Here is a 17,611-nt window from a genome sequence, read left to right on the forward strand (position 1 = left end):
TGCAGCAGAGATGATATATGGGATCAGTAAATGCACAGATTTAAGGAGCACTCCTTCCCTGGGGCTGTGAGTTCAGTGAAAACAGTGACACTGACATGCAGCTACAATTACTGTCTTGGAAAGACTTTTTGTTCCCTTTCCCCAGTGACCTCCCCAAAAGCTCAGCTGTCTGCTGGGATCTGCAGTGTTAATAACCCCAGAATGGCACAGAAAACACAGCTTGCAGCAAGAATTACTTGGGAAAGCAGCATGGGCAACCAGAAAGAACACATCTACCTGCTTTCTCACTGAAGACACTGAAAAGTCCTTATTGGTCAATGACCTTTGGTCCAATCACTCTATTCTTGCCCTTTGCCTTAACTTAAATCAGGTCTCAAACTGGGACTTCCCTTCCAAATGCAATGTAAACCCCAACAGATAGAGTAAGGGGAAGATGTTTTTGCACTTGGCAAAATGCGTTCACTGAAACCTGTCAAAGAGGTTGATTTGTGCTCCAGGGAGTCGCACACAATGTTCCTGATCCAACCACAGGTAAAATCTCCACTCCAGCATCAGCTCCACTGACTGTCTAAAACTGAAGTGTCTGTGGAAGAATGGGCAGCTGGAGGGCCTAGCTCAGCTACTCCTAACTGCATTTAATATAGCAGGGAATTAGCATCTTCATGTGTTAATGACAGTAACCTTTCAAACAGACCGTGTTTTGCATTTAAGGACTTTTGACACCTACACAGTTCAGTCGTAGACACTGGACAGCATGAGGTCTATGATTAATTCTCAGACTGTGTCCTCTTGTACTCTATGCACTTTCTCACCCATTTTTTTATGTGAGCTTTTACAAACACACCCATCTGTGACTACAGCACGTGTGGCCGGCGATCACTAGAGGAGAGAATGTTTGGCCTACTTACCCTCTTATTAAAGGGTACAAGTTTTTAAAGGAAAATAATGGTAACGAAAAAAAGTGGTTTCTTCTCACGAGCAATAGAGCTCCTCAGGGTCAGACTCTAATCTCAACTGTCTTCTGTGAGATCTTCTGAAGTTTTTGTTGATTGTCTGATGAATATTTGAATGTAACGGATCTCTAACCAACAGGAAAGAGACTTCCTAAACCCTTCTAATATCCTTTACAGAAACATTTCCAGCTCTCTCATACTCTTCAAATGAGTTTGTGTGAATTTAAGCAGCAGTAAAACAGACCACCGTTTTAGAAACAGTTTTGGTTTCTCTTCTAATAGGATAACAGAGGGAAAATAGAGTTGGTTTGTGAATCACAATTATAGCTACATTTTCTCGAATGACATTGAATATGTGAGCCACAACCTTACAAAATACTTATCTACAGAATTTTTGGCAATGAGGAAAGTATACAAAAGCTATGATCTATGGCCACTCTTACAGGTCTCAGTTATATCATGCTTGGGTAACCCTGTGGTGTGGGTATTATTTGACCTACTTTATAAGTTAAATTGTTTCAAATGTCTTTGCTAATTGAAAGAAAAACAAAATGGAGGAGAGTGCAGAGAAGATATTGATGAAGAAAATCTCATTTGTTCAGCCAATTAAAAGAAATGAAGAGGTGGCATCTTTAGCTTCCCCCGCACTGTAATGAATGCAGTTGCGTGCAGGTTTAATTCAGCTCACTCTGATGAACTTCCCAGAACAGTCCTGAGCATTTTCTTCTGCCTTTGTATACATCAGACGGTCAAGTTGTGCCTCTCTGCTCTGAGATTAAGTGACAGCCTTGTAGGTTAATTAGCACCTTAGTGCAGCAAGTACTTGTCTGATTTTTAAACATATTAGAAATACAGAGTGGACCTGAATTCTGCATCTGCCTTTGATAAACAGCTAGTGGATTCTTTCAGTAATTGACACACTGCCTCTTTGACAAACCTGGCAATATTGCTGGGTTTTCTAAGAACCTTCTTTTTATTTGTAAACTTACTGGTCTTTTATGTAAATTACAGCACTGTGAATTTCCTTGAGGTTATATAAATTACATTGATTCACAATTACAACAAAATAAATATAATTTTCATGTGTATTTGTTTTACTGTGATAAATATGACAACAGTGAGTGTCCTTTCTTGGTCACTGCTATTTTCACGTATGAGCTATTTATACTGAGGCTTCCATTACATAATTATCTCTAGACTTTCACCTTCTCCTTCACACACTGTGCTTAGATACCACATTGTGCCTCTCTAAGAGTTGGTGATTTAATCTTATATAGCATTCATGCTTCTCATTTGAAGGAGGAGAAAGAGCCAGGAACATGGCATCTTGATTTCACTGGTTAAAAACGTGCTATTTGGAGGAAAGTCACTCTAATGGTTTAAATTTCACCTTAAGAACATCGGAATGTCTAAGTAGCGTGCTATTCAGACCATTTATAGACAGAGAAATCATGTTTTAAGATGTCTATTATGCTCAGCTTCTATTAGGCTGGTTTTTGTGTGTCCTACAGAAGGGTAGGCAACAGGCAGTCATACAGACTGTCCCAGGCTGCTCATCAGTGACTGATGACCTGCAGGGAGCAGAGAAGATGTAACCACTTTAAATGGCATAATTGGAACAGAGGTTGATAAATCCAGTGGTGACGCAAGGGGACAGCTTGCTTCATTGTAGGGGGAACTAACTGCTCATCCACTGGATTTTTCTCCTTTTACAGGAGGGGGATTTGCGTCCTCTATGACCCACCAACCATACACAGCAGCTCTCCCTCTGTCTAATATGATCAGCTTTCTTGATAATACTAAGGCTGAGAAGCATCAGATAGATGACATATATCTTGAAAAGCTGTGGAAAGTTGGGAGTCTTGGGAGTGATTTACAGGCATGAGACTGCAATTCTAGAGACCTATTAGATACTACATAAGCCTTGGTGTAATTGCACAGAGCACTGGAATCCTCACACTGACCCCAAAGAATTCACTTGCGAGTCAAAGTCTGAGCAAGTCCTGCAGCTGGTGAAGTACAATGATCAGACTGAGAGTCTTCTAGTATGTATCAGTGACAATTTTATGTAGAAGGATATAGGAATGTACAGGTAGCAGCAACATGGGCTTTTGCCTTATTTTTTATGAATACTCAACATCACAGTGGGATTAGCTGTGGACCTGCAGGAATACTCCTTTTATTCCTCTCTTCTACCTATCTTCTTTCTTCTCTGGATTTTGAGCATCTTAGCAGAAAGAAGGATTGAGACTTAGCAAACCTGCTAAATCCAAATAATGGACTGTAAGTAGAAAGCAAAAAGGGGGAATGAAATTCTGAAAATGCCCAACTGATGCCACCTTCCTAACCTTAACTAAATGGTGATGAAAGACTCTTCTCATCTCTCCTAGATTATAAAATGAGTGTTTGAGGTATCTCTTTCCCATCACTCTCATGTTTATCATGCTGCCATATACACAGGTGATGCTTTGAAGGTTAGTGAAGCTATTCTCTAAGACATATGCAAAATACTTTAACTGACTTTCATCTGATGAAAAGTCTAGCCAGTAACCGTGGTGAAATTGCTCTGAGCTGTTGAGGGTCAAAGCAATGCTGTAAATTACAGTGCACTGTCTCAGAGGTGGGGCACAACTGTCTTTTCTTTCAGGCTGAACAACTGGTTTGTGTTGCTTTGCACTTCGTAGTGCAAATCTTCAGAGAAAAGGAGTTAGAAAGTGGTTTTTCAAAAACCAGTGAATCACAGAACTTTTAGGGTTGGAAGGGACCTCTGAAGATCATCTAGTCCAACCCTCCCACTGCCAAGGCAGGCTCACCTAGAGCAGGTTACACAGGAAGATGAAAATTGAGTCTGATTCAGGCTATGTGGACTGGGGAAAGATCAGGAGAATTTTGTCCAATTCCACGTAAGATGCATTATTTCTATACTGTACTGAAGGCTAATGACGATCTATATTATTAGACACCTGAATTAGAGTTTAATTATTAATACCAGATAACTAGATTTTGGGATATACAATTACTGCTCTTCGGGGGCAGTATTCCCAGTTCTATTCTGGCAATAGTAATTTTAAGTTAAGATTTATTTCTAGAACACCTTCCTTATTGGACATTTTCTATAAACTTGATTGCTTCTAATTAGAAATTATTGGTTTGAATCTACTACACATGGTCTTTTCTTTCAAGCAAGAAAATTAAACCGTGAATCTTCTCATCTGACAGCCCCCCTCCCACCCTGCTTTTCCCCAGTCACACACAACAGTGAAGGTTCCTGGATTATTATAATCTTTTATAACACTCTCACATTCTGTTCTCTGACGTGTAATAAAAGACTTGTACTTGGCCATTCATCAAAAATATAGCTCTTCTGTAAAGTATCAGCAGATGCTAAATACAAGTGCTCTGCAGGTGAATGCACCAAAGAGAAGTTCACGGGCTCAAGTCCCATGTATTGCAAGGGTTTAATCCAACACACTTGTACTCTCAAATGGTTGAAATAAGCCTCCGGATATGAGCAGGTTGGAGTTCAAAGTAATTTTTATCCTTGTGTGGTTGTGGTAGAGCTATGTTTTATAGGTATTCCTAACAGAAATCTTAAACCCATGGCGAGGTATTTTAGGAAGAACTGCTTTAGCAGGAAGTAAAACATCCATGTCCATACATGATGTATGCATGTCTAACTAGGTGCATGTGCTTGTATGATTTGTGTTGCTTTACATTTAGACCACACACTGTTTCTTCAAGTATATTACGCCATTGGATGTGTATTACCCATTTACATTTCATTAAAACTTTTCTGGCATGTCTTTGTCCAAAACATGCTGACAAATACAGTAAATAAGAGCTATCGCAGCAGCAATTATGTCTGCCTGGTGCTCTTCCCCTCCACCCCGGTTATCTTGATAAAGGGGCTGTACAGGAGCCTAGCCTTCATTTAACCCCCAACAACCACAAAAACTGCATGCACAACTAGCAGCAGACTGAAGAATTATGTTCACGCCTTGACCTTGAGACTTCCTGAACCAGTTTGGATTGGCTCTCTCTTCGAAACTACAGGCTTCCACAGGAAGTTCATAAATGGGCCCAAGTCACAGCAATTGACGTAGTTCTAATATTTTTAACTTGGTTCTTCAAGAACTGCCTAAAATGGGCGGTGTTTCATGGACACAAAGAACTGGCCAGCTTTTTCAGGAGCAAACGTCAGTGTGTTGGGTGCAATGCAAACCACTGAAAGCAAGTGAGTAATGCAGCTTCTGCTGAGCACAGCTCTGGGCATGTGGTGGTGCATGTTGTGAAGCGGCACCGCACTCCACCATGTCCCAGTGTCAGCATCACTGGGGCTCCCAACACTGCAGGCAGCCAGCATCTCCAAAGAGCTAAACCACAGGCCTGTGTCCAACACTCTGCAGTTTCAGGTGCATTTGGATCCACAGCTCAAGCCTTGATGCGATCTCTTTTCCCATGTCTACTCACCATTCCACATCATTCTTATTTTAGAAATGGTTTGCAAGACCCATTCACAGGTGTTAAAGAGAAGTTCTTTTACTCCCCGAGTTTGAAATACCCTAAGAGGGGTGTGTGAAATGCCCATGGTTTGTTCCATTCACAATGACAATGTAGACAACCAGAAAAAATAAGCGTTGCAAAGAAACACAAGTATTAAATCTTTGGGAGAACAATGGATGGAAATGGACATGAAAACCTTGCTTTAATATTTTTATGTTTTTCACACAGCTCTAACAAAATGCATTAAAGACATTCCTTTTCATTCATTGGCTTTGCACCTTGTTTTTCTTATTACCTGTTGAACATGAACTTAACAAAAATCACTCTTCTTATTTACATCTCTGCATTCCACTGATTGAATGCTATAATCTGACAACAAATTAAAATTCAAAGGTGTTGAGTGTATGTAAATATGAAAAAAAATTTTTGTGTTTGCAAATAACATAATGGAATGGGGTGAAACATTGTTATTAATGTAAGCAGTGCATATGATTTCAGACAGAACTGTTTAATTAATTTATAAATCAGCAGCTCTGTCAAAGGGCCATGACAGCCTTTAAAGCAACTTCTAAAATTAATTGTCTAGTCTGATTAGTTCATGATTTGGGATTTTCTGGTCTATACTTAACTGATGTACTTTGAAACATACATTATGTACATATTGTTGTTTTGAGAAATTGACAGGAATGAAAAAATGAAGTAGGACCCCTTCCAGCAATCAGGCTCTCCTTTCATTCAGGCAAGAAGTCAGAAACCTTTCTTACTGAAAAACAAGGCAAGCTCTCTCTGCTCCACCCTCCCACCCACAAAAATTAGATCAACTGGATAAACCAAATATTTTTGAATGCTCTTTGGTTTCTGTCTGCAAATCATAGGACGCAGATCTGGTATTCATTTACAAGGTAAAGAGTTAATTTGGTGTCTTTTTTTTTTTCACTGATAAAGGCTTATCTTGTATTCTTCCAATCTTTCCTGTAAGCCTTTCCTGAGAGGAGGTATAAGTAAACCAACATGGAGGATCTGCCTACTATACCTAGCAGGGGAGGCCTTGCCTTTTGACCAAGGCTAGCAGGTCTTACATAATAATTTATTACAGTACCTTTCTGTTTCCTGGTCTGTGGTTTGCTGCTTGTTCTCAAAGCCAGTGAAGCTGCTCATATCCACATAGCCGTCATTCTCATTAGCAGCAGATAATGCCCTGCTGGGATCTTCAAAAAACTCAGTGAAAGTTCCTGCTCTGGTAGATCTTCGAGGAGGAATTTGTATGTTTTCATAGTCAGAGCTCATAGCAGGAATGTTCTCATAGTCAGACGTGTCAGCATTGGGAAAAGAAATAGACCTAGGTTTTGTTAATGGAAGTGGCATGAAAGGAGGTCTGGACCGGTCCTCAAAGGACTCCACCCTTGACACACTCCTGCTGAAGGACTTGGGCGTTCCTTTTCTTTTACCATCCTTATAGAAGAGAACAGCAGAGGGAGACTCAGATGCACGGAGCTTCCCCACGTGTGATTTTAGTTGAGGTGAGCTACTGAGGCTCCTCCTGTCTAGCTCCATCAGCCTTGGAGGCCCGTGATAGCTGGACTCTGATGAGGACCTTGAAGAAACATTAACATCTACATGGACTTTATTTTCAGTTTTCTTCTTGAATTTTAGAGTGAGGAACCTCTTAAAAGAAGATTTCTTTTTCTTGGAATACTTATCAGGTGAGTCACTTTCTATCAAAAGTGAAGGGGAACTTTTAGTTATTGGCTTTTTGGTGATGTAGGCAAGTTCAAAAGGAGGTGGTATATCAACAACTGAGGATGGTGTAGATATGCTACATGATGAAAGATGATTTCGCTGAGAAAAACTACCTGAGGAACCATTGACACAAGGCAAAGACAAGTTATCTTCTGTCCTTTTTATTCTAACATCATCCAGTATGCAGCCATCACTTTCTCTGTAAACAGCAATAGGCATCTCTCTCCCTTCAACAGAATAAGATCGAGGATATAAAATGAAACGTCTTGACTTCGTTGGTAATGCCCTGTTGTCTTCCATTGGTTTTCCTTCCAGTGAAAATAAATTAATGCTCAAATCTTCTGTCCCAGAGCCATTGCGGGAAGATGGTAAATCAGTTTCAGGTCCAGTTTCTTCTGGAACAGTTTCTGGGACATAGCCTGGCATTTTCCCAGATAGTGAGCGTGTTCTAGTGACAATGCTTTTACGATCAGTGGGAAGCAAGTTGTTTTCATCATCCATGCCTAATCCATCCTTTTTACTGTGATCAGCTCCTAAATCAGTCTGCACACCATAAGCAATTTCATTTTCTGCAGGAAGCACATAAGGATCATCTAGGGAATCACCGCTAGTTTCTCTTTCCTCTGATTCTTCAGGCACAATCACCACTTCAGGGACTGCTAGATTTTCATGCAAAACATGTTTGGTTCCACATTCTACATTAATTTTGCCATGCTTACAGAATTCTAACTCTTCCTCAAGTGGGACCTGTTGAGGTGAACTTGGGACACTTTTGCTGAAGCTGTTTGCTTCTACCTCATTGTCTTCAAGTTGCAGTTCATCTGACTTAGACGTTTCCACAGTACTTTCACTATGCTCTTCAACAGTCACATTTTCCAGCTCTGGCTCCATCCCTGGACTACAAGGTAGCCTATCAGAGATCACACCATCTTCGTGCAGAGAGGTCCATTCTGATTGAAGATGCTCATCTGAATGTTCCATGTGTATTTCCTCACCACATTCATTCTCACAAGGTGCAATTTGACAGCCATCATCCATATTCTCTGCATTCACAGTTTCTTCTTCCCCTTTCCCAGAGTCTTTGCTTGCTTCACAGGCTATGTCTGATGTCTTCTCACCTCTCCTCTCAGTGATCTGGCAGCCATTGCCAGTGTTTCCTGTGTGTGTACTATTGTGCTCATCTGGTTCTGCTTCCTCCTCTTCAGCTGCTGCTTGATGGATTAACTCTCCTAAACCATTTAAGGCACTGGGTTCATCTTCACACAGTTCTAAGCCAGGAGCTGTTTCTTCATCAGCCTCATCAGGCAGCATGTCAGGGCTTGCACAGTCATCATTTTCTAATTCCCCTTCCGCATTCAAATCAAGCTCTGCACGTGCACTGTGGTCATCATCATGTGCTAGACACCCATCTGCTTTTTCTAAAACCTCAGGCAGTTCCTCCTCCTCCTGCCCTGCCTTCTCACTATGTGGGATTGATTCATCTGCAGGCAGTGGAATTACAATGGTATTTTTACAGGTATCACCCATTAGTTCCTCATCTTTATTAAAAATGTTATCAGTTTCAGTCTTACAATCACTATTGTTCTTGACCAGTTTCAGGTTGTAAGAAGTTTCCCGCTTGTTTTTTGTTTCAATACAATCACCTACAACATCCTCATCTTCATCTACATTCTTGGAAGCATCATTAGCCCTATCTGGGACATCTGAGGACTCCTCACAAAGTGCTTTGGACTGGTCACAGTCTCTGGTTGACTCTTCAGAGTCTGGTTCCATTGGTTCAGCCATACCTGAAGAGTTATGGTGCTCATCTTCGATGACTTCTCGATTACTGGTATTCTCCTCATTAGCAAGGCTATCCTCTTCCTTCTCTACCTCTTCTGGAGTTTCTGAGACTTCATCTTCCACAGAGGAATCTAGGTTCCTATCATGCTCATGTTCCAAATTATTACAGTCTTTGCTGGTCAGCTGAGCTTCAGGAACTACAATGTATTCATTATCTGCCTCAGATTCTAGGCAATCAGCATTGCGCTGGTTTCCTTCATACAGCTCTCCATCAAGACATATCAGTCTCCCATTTGGGCATTTATTTAAGTTATTGTTGGTAGAAACACTGGATTTGCCCTCAGTGTCAGCTGAGAATTTTGGCTTGGGAGCAATAGGTGGTTTGGGACCCCTAGACACAGAGTTCGGGTTATGAAGAATATCAGCCCTAGGCAGTGAAGGAGAAAATTTGGAGACAGCTACTGGAGAAAGATGACCGATAATCTTTGGTTTCGGTGCTAGTGGTGGTTTTGTGATTTCTGGAGAAAAGAGAAAAAAGTCATGTTAGCCATCTTGGTTTTTATTAAAGCCAGCTGAATATATCCTGCAGTAGACTTTATCTATAATCACCGACTTCTAATGCAGAAAGAGTCCAGCCAATAATATAGGCTCAGCTCTGAAAAGAGAACTGAAGGAGCAAAGCATGTGAAGCGTCCTTCTATGCAGCACTGTAGCTATATTTCAAGGAACACAGTTTAAGGTCAAAACTGAACTGAACTAGATGCAGCCCTAGCACACTTGGGGAGAGAAAGGTGTGCAGCTGCAGAGCCAAGGATGTATCATACACAGGTGTCCACAGAGAGGTAACACCTCCTACACTCAGAAGCGCTAATATTAGAGACATTCTGGTTCTGTCACAGAAATGTTTGACCTATGACTAAATATGAACACTTTGATTCAATGATGCTGAAGTGTTTCACTGCAATGAAAGAAATGCCTTTCAGCCATAGTAGCTGTTCATATAATTCAGCATAAACACTTTTTAGCAATGATTTTAATTTCAATAGGCAGTTTGCAGAATTTCAGCACTGAACAAAATTAGTTCTACCGATAGATCAAGGCTTAATTCAACCCAACCAAACTGAACTCTTGGTGCCCAGACACAGAGTCTTCCCACCTGCCATTACCATGGTAAAAAATACGGAGTTACGTTTTGTTTATCGAACAACATAATGATAAGGGATAAGGTCGTTTGCTAAAAGCTTGACTAATACTTTACACTGATTATGCTGATGAGCTATAATGCACTGTATGAAATACTTCAACCCAAAACATAAAGAGAGTTACTGGTTTAAACTCGAGTTCAGTTTTCAATGTACAGCTTTTTCAGCCCTTTAGTCAAAAGATCCTCCATCCTCCTGTAAATCCAGAACCCCTTGCAGGTACAGTCTTCTCTAAACATCAAAATATACTTTAAAAAGTAAATTATCTTGCAAACTAAGGCCAGCCTTGTACTTCCAGTGGTAGTGCTGACACACGTGTAGGGGAAATCAAGCAGACTGACAAGCTAGATTGAAGCTAGGTGAATTAAGTCATATATGGCCATTTTACTCACACTACAGTTTGCATGCCACAGCCATTCAGCTGTGTTGGTCCTGAAATTAATATTCTTCAGAAACTAAATGAAATGCTGAAAGACTGCATAAATAGGTAACAACAGGGGTCCTCCCTTGTGAGATTTTAGATGGGATGAAATATGTAAAGAAGCCAGCATACCAAATGGTTACAGATGATAATAAATAGAGAGAAGTGGTTTCCTCCTACTGATGCTTCCTAGCCATCAATAGATAATGACATGGTTAATCAATTAGAAATCTCTAATTTTTTTTATGATTTTAATTTACATGTTGTAGTGGAAAACGGAGAGCTCTCCATTTTAAGGAAAAGCACAGGACAAACCATTTCACTATGAGAGAGACAGGAACAATTCTTTGTGCAAGATCTTTGTGCCTTACACAGGAACGAAGGGAACAGAATCTCAAAAGACACAATTTTGGACATGGTTCCTATGTGAAATCCTATCATAAATCATGGTATAATTTTCAGGAACTGTAGCTACTATGCTGTTTTTTTTGAGTATTTTGGAATGCAGACTTCTGATATGTGGAAGTGCAGACAGTTAGAACTGAGCTGTGCACCGTACTGAGAATAAGGGGATACTGAACACAAACTGCTTAAAAATGATTCTCTGATTGTTCTGATATTTGGTGTCATGGTACTTTTCTTATTGTTATCTTAGTATAATTGGAGTAATTCGTACTGAACTAATACTGGCATATATTTGTTTGGTTAGACTCTGGGAGACATAAAAGGCTGTCTCTTCTGATATTCTTTAGCTTGCTGAAATTTCTTCCAGTAGTCAGAAAGAAGCTGACAATTTGGCACCCTGATGTAGTCAGAAAACAGTCTTTCCAGAGCTATGAGACACTACAGCGATTTCCTCTAAGTTAAAAACTGAACCAGTGATCTTGGCTTAGCCCAGAAGGAATGAAAAGCCTGTCCTAATGAGGGTCCTTATCACACATACTATTTAAGAATTATTCTGTATCTGGAGTTTTATACCAATCCAGCATCATGTGTGGGAGGCTTAAAACAACTTGTGGAAAAGAAGGGAGAGAGAACTGCGTATTCACCACGTTGCAGTACTGTGGTGTTTCACAGTATCCACTGCTGCTTTGAGCCACAGGGCATCTGTCTAGTCATGAATGGGTAACTCATCTTTCCCTCTGCAGTATTTTGGAAACATTATGTGCCAAACACTCCACCACTGCTGAAGTACCACCACTGCTTCTTTTGCAGGCGGCAGTTGAAGGCTGCAGAGTACTGAAAATTCTTGCTTGTTAAAAACAGGGAGGGAATAGAAGTGGGTTTAGTATCTTGTAAGCCTGGCTCCCCAGCCAGATCTACCTCTGCATTTTTAAATCAGCTATTGCAATGACTGAACATCCTAAACGAACCTTCTGGTAGTAAAATGCATGAAATTTTTATTAGGTAAAACTGAGTCTTTACACCTTTACCACTACAATAAGGCATTTTTACAACTAACTCCAAGGAAGAAACATCACTTTGGATGTCCTATACCAGTTTCTGCAGTGCCTGGCCTTCTATGGAATGTCTATCCAAGAATGGGATATAAACATTCCTGAGATGTGACAAGGCTTGAACAGTCTCTACATTCTCATCCTTGTTCTTGTCAGACAGTACTGAAACAGTGAGTAACAAGGAAAAGACCGGACTATAGACAATGCCAGATCTCCCAAGTTTTGTCTTATAAACAAATTTGAAATAAAATAATAAAATAATGTAATGAACTCATTTCCTTTAAGTAAAATAACCAAGCAGACATCCACTTAAAAGAGCTATAGTTTAAACAGTTACCCACTTTCCCTCCAGTGATCATTTTCTACAGCAGAAGGAATCAAATAATCTTGAGTTTTTCCTTCTGCTACCTTCGGTAAGACTGCTGGTGGAAGAGAACTTATGGTAGTAGACCCTGTCTACAGTATAGTAATAGGCATTGTGATGTCCTACTCTTCCCCACTTGTGCCAGCTACTGGTCACTACTGATTCCTTACATAGTTTTTTTCCTAACTGCTCTGTCTGTTGGTCTTGCCTTTCATGAGGCTTCTTAAACAATTTTCTTTTTTCTTTGGTGGGGATGCGAGGGGAAAGCAGAGGGAGGAGTACAAGTGTTTGTTTAAAAACTAACCCAAACAAAAGAAAGCACAGCTTCTTGCCTTTTATCAGGACAATTTCATTCTGCTTCAATTTCTGCTTCCTTTGCTGTCTGAGCCACTTGAAAGGTTCTGGCTGTAACTTCTAAATGGACACAAAGCAACACTGCACCATAAGCAATGTGTATGTTCACAAGTAATTGTGCATGTTTATTTTAGGATGTGTTTTAGTTTGGAGGGAGACACACCCACCTTGTGCTTAAAAGGAAACTCTTGGGGAATACGAATTCCTTTAGCCTGCTCCTCCCCTTATTGTTCAATGCTTCCTTGTACTGACAAGGACAGCTTCCTCTCCTTACCCACCTTCCTTCAGGCAATCCTGCATGGTTCCATTCCTGCCACAGTCCATATGAAACTACATTACAGTACTCTCCTTCCATCTGAGTTTCTTAGCAGCGAACAGTAGCCTAGCAGCTCTCCTGGAATAGCAATCAACCCACACAGCCTTCACTCTTCAAGTGTTCTTTGAAACAATAAACATTTTGTAGTGGGGTATTGCCTGAAACACTGCAACTAACCACTTTCAAATGTTTTCCAGATTTAGGAATTAGCCTAGAATTTAATTAAGGCTTATAAGGGACCATACCTCCCAACATCACCACCAGGACCTAACTAAAGACTGAGGTTTCACCCTTGCAGGAATATTTGTAGACATGTCCCACGGTCATGCTCTTTGCTAGTGGCTCAAGATACTGTGCAGATACTGGTTCCAGCCTTGGCTGGTATTGCAATCCAGTTCAGGCATCTCTTCAGATGCTGAAAGTAGCTTTTTCTGATCAATGAACTTTTGTGGACCTGTGTTTTCTTCATGCCTTTGGCATTAATTCAACTCAGACATATGCTAAAATGGGAGACACACTGAGGAGACACACACAATGCATTGTTCAGGGATCTGCAGAGCTTTTGGATGGAAGCGACAGTGAAGGTGGAGGGACCATACTGCAACAGTGGGATGGGACTGCACCAAACCCAGAATCCCAGTGGAAACCAGTGCACACAAGTCCTGTCTGTCACTGCTTCTGCCTATGAAGAACGGATTGAAATCCACAGAGAGAAAGTGTCTGAGAAACAGGAGGCAGAGGGAGAATATCCAGACAAGGGTATCAGAAAGTCCTGTTCAGCTCTGATCAGGAGTTGTATAATTTCACATAGCTATATCAGAATTAGAGGAAATTCTGTACTTGTCTAATACATGGGTTTATCTTTTGACTATGGTGCTTCCTCCTTAGAGAAGAAATTGTTCTGAGAGAATGCTGGTACAGAGCTTCCTCTCAAAAGAATCCATGGAGCTTCACTGTAAGCAAAACAGACAGCTCTTCTCTGCAGATGAAGAGCTGGGTTTGGACCTGGCCAGAACATGAGTACCAACCACTACGGTAATGCTGCCTGGAATGTAAGGCAAGCCGAGCACAGAGTCTCCTAAAACTCATTTTTTACATTTCCAGTACAGAAAGCTGTAGGTTCCAACATATAATTAGAACTCTACCAGCTCTCCAAGTCAGACAATGAGGGTGTGTTCAAGCTGCATATGTAGATAAGCCAATTTAATGTCATTCTGAATTAAGTACCCAGCATAAACTTTAATATGTTGGAGATTAAACAGATGAAGTAGCATGATTTACAAGGAAAGTATAATACCTATGAGGGGGTTTAACTCATAAAACATCAGTGCTGTCACTGAGGATACTCAGGATGTACTGAGATGTCATTAATTGTGCAATATTTGCTGCAGAAGTAGTTCTCTTTATTTTACAGCATGTAAATGCATCACTTATTTCACACTATTGGAGATAAGTCTGAAATGACAAAAATTACATAAGAAGTGAAAACAGTTGCATGGGATTCACTTTAAATGGAAAAGGTATTCAGACTAGGATTTTCAAATGATTAGGAGTGTAAGTCTTCCTTTCAAATGGGACCTCAGTCCAGTTTTAGGTATCAGCTCCTAGTTTGACTTGAACAGGTATTAGATACTTGAGTGTTTTCTGAGAACTGGGACTTCAGGCCATTGAAATCTGAGGTCCTGGTCAAAGCCAGCAGGTCTTTGACTCCTAAATGCCTCATATTTATGAAAATGGTATTTCATCTTCTGCCTAAGTCTGATACTTTTGAAAAACATCTATCCTCACTTATCAGGAGGATAAATACTAAATAATCTTGGTTCTAAACTACTATTTCTTTTTAATGTAACTGTAAGTGATTGTGATGTTACCAATTTGGCTGTTGTGATTTTCACAACCGGAAATTAACACTGCAGCAGACAACTTATGTTCACCTGCTGGTTTATATATTGTGTCCTAAGAGCCAAAGAAGACATTGGTTAAAATTCTTTGACAGGTACATATAGCATCTTTTCCTATATCACTTTCAGTAGCAGCTGAAAGAATATACTGTCTGCTTATACCTCTGAACAATCTGGACTCTTACATTTGTATGTTCTTCCTATGGGCAGCATCATTTCAGCACCTGGCAAACAAATCGGTACTTAGAGGCTGGAAGGTCCTATATATGAGGCTGGTCTGGTCTCTTACCACAGATTTCCTGTGGCCTTGGATGGATTGCTTCATCTTTCTTTACCTATCAGGTCTGCATCTCTGAGGATAATCCATATCTCCCTTTCTGTTTTCTGTCAGTCGTTATTTTAACTTCTGTGGGATCATGACTGCCGTATAAGCCTGCACATATCACTACTTACTGCTGCTATGTATTACTTACCGTAGTACAAAGATAGGTAATTTTGGTCCCCAGGTTGTGCTGGTTAATAAATACCCCTGTCCTTCAGATTCAGTAGGAAGTTCTGCTTTGCACTGATGGGAGAGACATTCCTTGCATTGTGTGAACATACAAAACAAAGGCTGAGAAGGGATATGAGCACTCTATAAATACAACCTGGAGGTAAACACCAGAAGAGGAAAAGAACTATTTTTAAGCAAAAGGACAATGTAATCACAAGAATAATTGGTGTTGAACCTGGTCTGAAAACTAGAAGAACTAGCAATGGCAAGAGTTTCTCATTTTGGTGCGAGGAGTAGCAGGAGAGCTATCTGAAAAGTTTTAGGTTGATATAATTGGAGGAATTAATAAAAGTAGTATGACCTTGTGTTCTGTAACAACGGGTCATCATCATGGCCAGGCTTCGCGAACAAAGATTTAGGAAGGCTCTATCCACGTTTGTTACAAGCACGCTGGTGGCTTATGAGGCCAATACGAGATAGACATATCCGATTGCAAAAGGCACAGCAGAAAGACTCCTTAGGTGGTAAACAACGGGTACTGCTTTTGGTAATGAAGGTAGTCCCATTTCATCCAACATTCTTGAAAAATAAAAACTGCTAATAAGTCTTTACAAATACATCTGATATTTCTTACACTGCATTTCCACTGACAACAGAAGCAGATTAGATCTGGGTTTAAATAATGCAGAGACAAAGAAAGAGAGCTAGAAGCATCATGGCGAAAGCAATTTTTGTCTGGCTTACTTAATTTTCAAATGACTTGGTCTCCTGGGAGGTACAAAGTCCAGTCCAGACCAGGATCAGAAAATAGAATGGAAGTATCACCACACTGTAGAAAACTGTCTCACTCCCCACTCCAAAAGAAAAGACTTCAAAACTCAGAGGAGTGGTATGACACACTGATACAACAGCAGAGGGCTGGGTTTGACCCAAAAGAGCTTTTCCAATCCTATGTTCCTGTGCTTTGGCAAACAGTGATTCACAATTTCCCAACACCTGACAGTTGTAGGGCAAGGTATCTAGCAGTGAAATCTCTGGGCTTCAGAATGTACCCATGCAAGTGAGATGCCCAGCAACATTCACGTTCTGGAACAAGGAAACACAATGAAAAAATTTAGGGCTAAGACAAAGGGTCTATTGCTCTTCCTCTTCAATACTAGATGCAGAATTAAATTTTTCTAAATAACTCCAGAGTTAGCAATAATTGTTTCCTGGATTGCTATGTTTTTCACACACATGCCTGGCCCCTGAAAATGAGAAAGTGTTGGTGAAAAGTTTAAAATTTGCCCCAGTTTTCTAGTGGCTTCTTTTAACGTTTTAACTGTTGAATGTCTTGTTCTCTTCTCATCCTGTTTCTTTCACCTTCCCAGTTTACATCAAGGAAAAGTTCTGGGAAGTTAACAGAAGAAAGGAGGAAGGGTTTGGGTTTGCCTTGGAGAGAAAATTCTGCAAAAAACATTACCTTCCCCAAAACCAGACTTTAGGAAAGTCACAGCGAAGTCCCTAGGGACTCCGTGAAGGCTTAAGTGTGTCCGAGGGAGTAGTGGGCGCACAGCCCCGTCCCTCAGCATCCGCAGCCAGTCCGGTTATGTCCGGAACCCCTCGCCTCGCCCGCGCTTGCTGCTTTACCCCGTCCCGCTGGGACAAGCAATGGGGCACGCACAGCCCTGGGGAGCCAGCGAGCACCTGGCAGGTCGGGTGGAAACGGAGGGCCGAGGGTGCCCGGAGGAGAGGTGCCAGCTCCGGCAGGACTGTCCGGGAGCTGCCGGCCCCGAAGGAGGGATGCCGGGACGGAGGGAGATGCGAGCCCCGGAGCAGCAGCGCCCCGGCGGGCGGTGCCATCCCGGTGGCGGGGTGTACCAGCCCGAAGGAAGGAGGGTGCCGGTATCGGAGGAAGGAAGCCCGCCAGGCGTTTGCCGGCCTCGGGGAAAAGATGTCCGGAGGCGAAGAGCCTTCCCGGCGGGCCCGCGCACTTACCGGCGTTGTTCATCTTCCACCCCAACTTCGCTCGCCGGCTGCCCCGGGCGCTCAGCGCATGGTCCCGAGGGGCCGCCGCCCTCGCCCCTCGCGGGCGCGCCCGGCCCTACAGCCCGTGCGGGGCACGGGAGCGCAGCGGGGCGGCCGG

General features: G+C 41.5%; 1 protein-coding gene across 3 annotated transcripts in view; it reads right to left on the bottom strand.

Moving 5' to 3' along the window:
- Positions 1 to 17,576, bottom strand: part of FGD5 (FYVE, RhoGEF and PH domain containing 5) — an 89,460-nt gene extending 71,884 nt beyond the window's left edge. For all 3 annotated transcript variants that reach the window (XM_027671962.1, XM_027671963.1, XM_027671961.1), the window contains exons 1-2: positions 17,464 to 17,576; positions 6,556 to 9,496 (exon numbers count right to left, since the gene is read on the bottom strand). In XM_027671962.1, the coding sequence (XP_027527763.1) occupies positions 6,556 to 9,496; positions 17,464 to 17,476 (2,954 nt within the window). In that variant the 5' untranslated portion in view covers positions 17,477 to 17,576. The remainder of the gene's footprint in view (positions 1 to 6,555; positions 9,497 to 17,463) is intronic.
- Positions 17,577 to 17,611: the final 35 nt, after the last annotated feature.

Source organism: Neopelma chrysocephalum, unplaced genomic scaffold, assembly GCF_003984885.1.
Source record: "Neopelma chrysocephalum unplaced genomic scaffold, ASM398488v2 Primary Assembly neopelma1_97238, whole genome shotgun sequence".
NCBI classification, from domain to species: Eukaryota; Metazoa; Chordata; class Aves; order Passeriformes; family Pipridae; genus Neopelma; species Neopelma chrysocephalum.